The sequence below is a fragment of the Hypanus sabinus genome, chromosome 4, assembly GCF_030144855.1.
Source record: "Hypanus sabinus isolate sHypSab1 chromosome 4, sHypSab1.hap1, whole genome shotgun sequence".
Lineage (NCBI taxonomy): Eukaryota > Metazoa > Chordata > Chondrichthyes > Myliobatiformes > Dasyatidae > Hypanus > Hypanus sabinus.
The window spans coordinates 26,915,775-26,924,341 of record NC_082709.1 but is presented as its reverse complement, the minus strand read 5'-3'; the positions used below and the strand labels follow the sequence as shown (position 1 = coordinate 26,924,341).

Genomic DNA, 8,567 nt, shown 5'->3' with positions numbered 1-8,567 from the left:
TCAGTCTTCACAGTGGAAGCCATATGCAGTATACCGGACATTCAAGAGTGTCAGGGAAGTGAAGTATGTGCTGTGAAAACTATAACTGAGAGGCTGCTCAGGAAGCTTAATGATCTGAGGGGGGATAAATCTCCTGGACCTGATGGAATGCACCCTGGGTTCTGAAGGATGTAGCTGGAGAGACAGCAGAGGCATTAACATTAATCTTTCAAGAATCCATAGATTCTGGCATTGTACTGGATGACTGGAAAATTGCAAATATTACTCCGCTATTTAGGCAGGGTGGGAGGCAGCAGAAAGGAAACTATAGACCTGTTAGCAGGGTAGACAAAGGAGATGCAGTAGATGTGGTGCACTTGGATTTTCAGAAGGCCTTTGACAAAGGTGCCACACATGAGGCTGCTTAGCAAGATAAGAGCCCATGGAATTACAGGGAACTTACTAGCATGAGTGGAGCATTGGCTGATCAGTGGAAAACAGAGTGCGAAAAAGGAATCCTATTCTGGCTGGCTGGTGGTTACCAGTGGACATCCACAGGGGTCAGTGTTGGGACCGCTGCTTTTTACAATGTATGTCAGTGATTTGGACTATGGTATTAATGGATTTGTGGCTAAATTTGCTGATGATACAAAGATAGGTGGAGGAACGGGTAGTGTTGAGGAAACAGAGAGACTTAGATAGTTTAGTGGAATGGCTAAAGAAGTGGCAAATGAAATACAATGTTGGAAAGTGTATGGTCATGCACTTTGGTGGAAGAAATAAATGGGCGGACTATTATTTAGATGGGGAGAGAATTCAAAATGCAAAGGGACTTGAGAGTCTTCGTGCAGGATACCTGAAAGGTTAACCTCCAGGTTGATTTGATGGCGAGGAAGGCCAAATGCAATGTTTGCATTCATAGAGGTATAGAAGTGCAGAGATGTGATGTTGAAGCTCTATAAGGCACTTGTGAGACCACACTTGGAGTATTGTGTGCAGTTTTGGGCTCCTTATTTTAGAAAGGGTAGACTGACATTGAGAGGGTTCAGAGAAGATTCACGAGAATGATTCCAGGAATGAAAGGGTTACCGTATGAGGAACGTTTGGCAGCTCTTGGGCTGTGTTCCCTGGAGTTCAGAAGAATGAAGGGGTTTCTCATAGAAACATTTGGAATGTTAAAAGGCCTTAACGGATTAGGTATGGCAAAGCTACATCCCAATGTAGGGGAGTTTAGGACATAAGGGCACGACTTCAAGATTGAAGGACATCCACTTAGAACAGAGATGTGGAGAAATTACTTTAGTCAGAGGGTGGTAAATCTATGGAATTTGTTGCCATGAGTGGTTGTGGAGGCCAACTCATTGAGTGCATTTAAGGCAGAGAAAGATAGATTTTTGATTAGCCAGGGCATCAAAGGGTATGGGGAGAAGGCAGGGGAGTGGGGATGACTGAAAGAATTGGATCAGCCCATGATTGGATGGCAGAGCAGACTCGATGGGCCGAATAGCTCACTTCTGCTCCTATATCTTATGGTCTTATGGACATTTTTAGAGTCATGAGGTGAGCTGCTGCTCAAATGAGGTGAGTGTACTCTGGTAAATCCCAGGAGTTTAGTGGTGGAAGACTCGATAATTTTTGAATATCCCAAGAGTGCTGAGATTCCTTTCTGGATTTACACAGTGCAAGGCACAAGAAGCACAAAGGTTGCTTGCTATTTATCAAGCAATGCTTGAATATTGACCAGTCTTCTTACAAGTAGGCATGGACCAGTTTATAATCTGGGAGATTGTAAACTAAATTCAATATTGCCCAGTTTTCAGAAACTTTACTGTAATTCTCCAAACGAATAATAGGAATTAAGTTTGAAGCTAGAGTAATAATGATGATGAAATAGATCGAAACCCAGTACTGCATCAGATAGAACGATGAGTTTGTTGAGGCCTGAGAGTGACCAGAGAATAAGGTTTGTAGGACTGACTTTCACCTGCCAGCAGCTAAATGGGGAAATATGGCATCATTTAGAGATGAAATTTGGACAGGTAGTGTGACACCACATGGTTGAAGGGCAAGCCAAGGATAAAAGTTATGATGTAGAGTTAAATGTTATCTTTGTTCTTGTAGAGGCAAAATATTTTGTTATTCAACACTCAAATGAATCTACATAGCTTCAGTTAATGATACAGATTTTTCTTAGTGTATCTGTAGCAAGCACTTATTTCATTCTGTCTCCTGTCTTTCTACCATTTACTGTTTCCTTTCCTGTGGAATAGTGATATAAGACATGCAGACCAAGTGGATGAATCATTCCTTTGACACAGGTGTGCAGCAGAAACCTCTTCAGGCATTTTCCAGGGCTGTCATCTGGTGGACTGGTTAATTCGAGCTGGCCTCGCCCATGACCGAAGTGAAGCTAGTAAATATGCAGGCTGTTTACTTCAGGGTGGCATAATTCAGCACTTAACCGATGAATCTCCATTTCAAGATGATTCACTGTACTACTATATGGTGCAGAGGAATATTGTGTGATCTGGACTTCATTAGAGCTGCTTTGAATTTGGAGCTGAAATGCACAGGACCTTTCTCTTCTTGCTGTAAAAATGCATTAAGTTTGTTTTAAAATCCTATTATTAACCAAAGATTTTGAAATATTGTTATTAAAGATTGTTAATTTGCCGAACTGTTTTTTACTAAGATGTAAATTGTTAGTGCATTAGTGTATATAGAAGATGATTTTAACCCACTTAAATGTAAGATTGTTCAGTCAGATCAGGGTAAAAACGTCATGTAAATAGATTTGAGCCATGGATTGCACTGAAGTACTAGTCATTTTGTACAAGAAGCACAGAAATTAACATTTCTGTTTGCAGCAAGCTGTCTTATCCAAAATGCTTCCACTGATTCACGTATCCATGATTTTGACATTCAAGACTTGATACTGTTATCTTTACTAAAATACAGCAGATCTGCTGCTGTTCTGAGGGAAGTATTTGCACTTTATGTTGAAAGGTGCACTTTTAAATTTGGTCGCATGTAAGGACCTGCATGTAAAGCTGAATGATTATATTTGTTGAAAGTATTCTATTGTTTAATGCTGCTCATAGTTCAAGACAGAATCTAACACATTTATAAATAGGTTCTCTTAGACCTATTTCTTTTAACTTCAGTTCTATCATATTGAAGTGATATGTTTTTGTTGGAATGTTTTTTAATGAAATAAATATTTTAATAAGTTAAAGAGATTCCCTTGAATTCTGTGTAAATGTATAAATCAAATTTCAATCTTCTTGATTATCAAAAAGGATCTTGTGCTTTCCCAGTGTATACGACAAATAAACTTGGGCTTCAGCCGGGTAGAGCCTATCGATTTTATCCGATGATTTCGATGACACATTCAGTCAAGTTCATCAGGGATGATGCCTGGCTACATCTAGTCCAAGGGTATTTTGTACTCCCATTGTCATCCCTCCTGATTGGTTAGTCCTCATCCAATCAGGTTTCTGCTATCCCACCTTGTTTATAATTGAATTCCAGTTCTTACTTGGAGTGAGACCTTAGTCTTTGTTAAAAGTATTTTCCTCTAGTTTTATTTCAATGGCTTAGTTCATCAGGTAGTCCTAAATGCCATTGGTGCAGCACAATAGTTCGGTGCCATCGAAGTCACTCCTATAACCATTGCGAATGGAATGTTCCGCTGCTGCCAATTTTCTCTGGGTTGAACTTCTTAACTGAAAAAAAATACTCATCTGCCTTTCAAACTAATTTGTTAAAAGTATTCTATTTTGTTTTTTTGCAAAATCTGTTGCCTAGAAATTGGATTGCATTTGTTTTCCCCTTATCTCCTCCCAGAATTGTAAAAGGTCCTTGCATGACCCCTATGGGACCAGCCAGAGTTCAGTACGCTGCTGCCGCCTTGCTCAGCAATAATCAGAGGACATTCTCCAGTTATCAGGCACCTCTATTATGATGGGTCCAGAGAAGAGAATGACTAGAGATAGCTCCCAGAATTCCAGGGAAGGACATTGAAGTGCTCATTAGTGTGGCTATTGGCATAAGTGTGACTTCATGGAGCAATGTTATAAAATTCATGACCTTAAAATTCATCAAGGTAATCTGCTGACCAGTATGGATGGATGGACGGACGGATGGACGGACACACACACACACACACACCAAATCCTCAATCATAGCGTTATGAAAATGTCTCTTTCATCTCCTTCATTGAGGTTTGAACATGAAGGAACACAGAGGGATCTCACTGAGATAAACATGGGCCTTGGTGATTACGTAGTCTCACCAGGCTGGATGACATGGGCAGAAGCAACACTGAAGCTGCAAAGCACTGTAATGAGCAGAGGGCAATACAAATCTGCCAGGTGTGCTTATTAACAATGTTTCCTTGTTTACAACACTTCCCTGTTGTAAACCTCTTTATTACCATGCACTCCAGCAAACGTGTTTTGGGTGCATCCTGAATGTTCCATTTTGTCTGTGCAGGGAGTGAGTAGATACTCTTGTTTCCCCTTTCCACCACCAACCACGAGGAAATAGAGGAGTCGGAGAGAAGATGGAGTGGAGGGGGGTGATGATGAGCAGAGTGCATTATTGAGTCTGATACTCTATAATTGAGAAGTGATCTGGTTTTGGTCTGGATGCCAGCAGATGATCACTCAGTCCTCTGAAGAGGTAATCTGGCTTGCAAATTCAGGATACTGAGGTCTTCCTGCACAAAAACCCAACTCACCTCCCATTGCTGCCTCCCAGGCTAGGCACAGCATTCTGAAGCCAGTCCACTTAGGACTTAGTACATATCCTGAAGGACTCAGTGGCACAAGGCTTTCATTGGTCTGTTTGCCAATATGGCACCATTGATGAAAGAGACACTATTACGGAGGATAGGGCCTTAATAAATCCACTTAGTAAAAGAAAGGTCATTAAAAGATGAATGGCATGATCTTAATATTCTTTCATTTCACCTTATAAATTATTTTTATACCTTAAATATTATTCAATATATTCTTGTTCTGGCCCCTTTTGAGCCCTTTACACAAAGGCAATCCCAATAAATTGAAATCTCCTGGTGCTACAATCCTGCTTTCTTATATCTCTCAGCTATTTACCTTTATTTTATTACATCACTCTGCTATCTGCCTAGGCGGAGTGCAGAATATATATATTTTTTAAAGCTGCAGTTGCTGTAATTCTGAAATAAAGAATGGAAAATGCACCAATCATCAGGTAAGACTGAGAAGATTTAACATTTTGGGTTTGAGGTCCTTCGGCAGAGTGTAACAGTAATGGGCGACTCTAGCAGAACTGCTACCTCACTGCTTCAGCAACATAGGTTTAACTTTGACCTCTGGACCTGTCTATGTCAAGTTAGCATCCTCTCCCTGCGACCATGTGGGTTCCCTCCAGATGCTCTGGTTTCCCCTTATGTTCTGAATAATTAGCCACTGTAAAGTTTTGGTAGGTTAGAGGTGAGTCATAGGATCTGAGAGCAGTTAATGAGAATGTGAAGAGAATAAAATGGGGTTTGTGTAAATTGGGGGCTTGATGGTCAGCTCTTTGGGCTGAAGGGCCTGTTTTCATGCTCTGTTACTCGAGGGCAATGTGTACTGAGTGAAGTGTTCTGCAATACGTTTACTTTCAGTAGTGCTGAGGAGGCTATAACATGAGTGCTAAAGGCAGCACTAAATCAGAAGAAACACAAGTAACTTGCTACTTTGTCTGGAGTGAGTGTTTGAGCCCCAGGAAGGGTAAGAAGAGACGAGGTAAAAGTGCTGGTGTTGCCTCTCCTGTTAGTGCATGGGAAGGTGCCACAAGAATTGAAATGGATATAGCTGGAGATGAAAGGGTGAACGAGGCAGTTCCAAAGGGATGTCAGTAGATGGCATCTCACCGAAGGTCATGGAAATTATAGGGGTGATCCACTTCCATTGACTGTGTAGGTTTGTGGGTGGAGGTGAGGGTTAGGGAGGTCCTATCTTTGCTCTGGTGGGAAGAGAGAGCAACAAAAAGATTGTGGAAATGAAAGGGATGTGGTTAAAGGTTCTGTCAACTATGATGGAGGAAAAGCCACAGCTAAGGGAAAAGAAAGACAACTTGAAAATCTACATGCAGAATGTGTTGTCATTGGAATAGAGCAGGAGAAACGAGGAAACTGGAAGATAGTCCTTACATTGGTTTATTCCCGTATTGTACCTACATTGCATTCCATCTGTATAGTTCATTTCATCTCATCAGTGCATTGAGGTAATACAGGGAAAGCAATAACAATACACGATGAAGTGTCACAGTTGCAGAAGAAGTATTACATACTTAGGCAACAACATGCAAGACCATAACAAGCTATATTCAAAGATCAAGAATCTATTGTCACACCAGATGACCTTTCAATAGTCTTTTAACCGCAGGTCAGAGCTGTTCTTGAGCCTTCAGGACAAGCTTTCAGGCTCTTGTATCTCCATCTGTCTGAACAGAGAGGGAAGAGAGAAAGTCCGGGGTGGAAGGTGGGGGGTGATCTTTGATTGCTTTACCAAGGTAGTGAGAAGTGTCCATGGAGATGTGCTCGGTTGTGTTAACAACTCTCTGCAGCTTTTTTGCAGTCACAAGCTGAACAGTTGCTATAACAAGCTGAATGCTTTCTCCCATGCATTAATAATTAATGGTGAAAGTCAAAGGGGATATGCCAAAATTCTTCAGCCTGCTGAGCTGCTGCACTGTGGCATCTACAGTATGTGACTGGACCAGGACAGGTTATTAGTGATGTTTAATTCTAAGAACTTGAAGCTCTCAACCCTTTGATTGTAGCACCATTAATGTAAACAGGAGCATGTGCAGCACCCTTTTCCTGAAATCAATGACTAGCTCTTATGTTTTACAGACATTAGAAAGATTATTGACAATACTGTACACCATGTCACTAGGCTCCCTACAAACCCACTGACTCCCATAACTATCTTGAATATACCTATTTCTACCCTGCCCAATGCAAAAATGCCATTCCCTATTCCCAGTTCCTCCGTCTCCGCCGCATCTGCTCCCAGGATGAGGCTTTCCGTTCCAGGACTTCTCTAATGTCCTCTTTCTTTCAGGATCGTGGTTTCCCTTCTGGCATCATCAAAGATGCCCTCACCCGCATCTCCTCCATTTCCCACACTTCAGCCCTTAACCCATCCTCCCATCACAACAGGGACAGGGTTCCTCTTGTCCTCACCTACCACCCCACCAGCCTCCGGATCCAGCATATTATCCTCCGCAGCTTCCGCCACCTTCAACAGGACCCCACCACCCAGCACATCTTTCCTTCCCTACCCCTCTCAGCTTTTCGCAGGGATCGTTCCCTCTGCGACTACCTGGTCCACACGTCCCTCCCCCCCACAGAAGTCCCACCCGGCACTTACCCCTGTAAGCGCAAATGCTACACCTGTCCCCACACCATCCCCCTTACCAGCATTCCGGGCCCCAGACAGTCCTTCCAGGTGAGGCAACACTTCACCTGTGAGTCTGCTGGAGTTATCTATTGCATCCAGTGCTCCCGGTGCGGCCTCCTCTACATCAGCAAGACCCAACACAGATTGGGGGACCGCTTCGTCGAGCACCTCCACTCCGTCTGTCACAATAGACTGGACCTCCTGGTTGCCACCCACTTCAACTCTGCCTCTCATTCCCAACTAGATATGTCCATACATGGCCTCCTCTACTGCCATGATGAGGCCAAACTCAGGTTGGAGGAGCAACACCTCATTTATCATCTGGGTAGCCTCCAGCCTGGTGGTTGAACATTGAATTCTCCAATTTCCGGTAATTCCCTCCCCCTCCCCCCATCCTAGATCCCTCTCTGCTCCTCTCCCCTTTCAACTTTCTGCTCCTTTATCTCTACAGTTCTTTCATGCTTATCCCCTCCCCTCTTTATCCTTCCTCTGATTGGTTCTCCACCTCCCCTCCCCTATCTCTATTACTGGGCTTCGGCCCTCTCTTCCCCCCCCCCCCCCGCATTCCTGATGAAGGGTCTCAGCCCGAAATGTTGGTTACTCTTTTCTCACAGATGCTGCCTGACCTGCTGAGTTCTTCCAGCGGCGTGTACATATTCACTAGGCTCCCTATTTCCTTTCTGTATGCTGACTCATCTTTATTTGAGATATGGCCCACTAAGGTGGCATCATCTGCAAACTTGCAGTTAGAGTAGAATCTGACCATGCAGTCATAATTTTTTTAGGGAGAACCATAGAGGGCTGAAGACACAATCTGGTGGAACACCAGCGTTGAGGGTGATCATGGTAGAAATGTTGCTGCCAAACCTTACTGATTGCTGCCTGTTGGTCTCGGATCCAGTTGCAAAGGGAGATGTAGAGGAGCTTGGCAAAGAGTTTGCTTGGAATTATAATATTGAAGGTAGAGCTGGAATCAATAAATAGTATAACACAGATACCTTCGCCGCCCATTTGCTCCAGAAATGGGAGTAGGGCCAGGGAGATGACGTCTTCCACATACGTCTTTCAGCCATGAGCAAATTGCAGTGGGTCAAGGTTGTCTGGGCGGCTGGAGTTGATGTGCACCGTGACTGGGCTCTCGAAGCACATCGTGAT

General features: G+C 43.2%; 1 protein-coding gene across 6 annotated transcripts in view; it reads left to right on the top strand.

Annotated features, from left to right (window-relative positions):
- Positions 1-3,193, top strand: part of LOC132392593 (integral membrane protein GPR155-like) — an 89,225-nt gene extending 86,032 nt beyond the window's left edge. For 2 of the 6 annotated variants that reach the window (XM_059966684.1, XM_059966683.1), the window contains exon 16: positions 2,298-3,191. In XM_059966684.1, coding sequence (XP_059822667.1) covers positions 2,298-2,505 — 208 coding nt within the window. In that variant the 3' untranslated portion in view covers positions 2,506-3,191. The other 4 variants (XM_059966682.1, XM_059966681.1, XM_059966685.1 and 1 more) reach the window with 4 other exon arrangements.
- Positions 3,194-8,567: the final 5,374 nt, after the last annotated feature.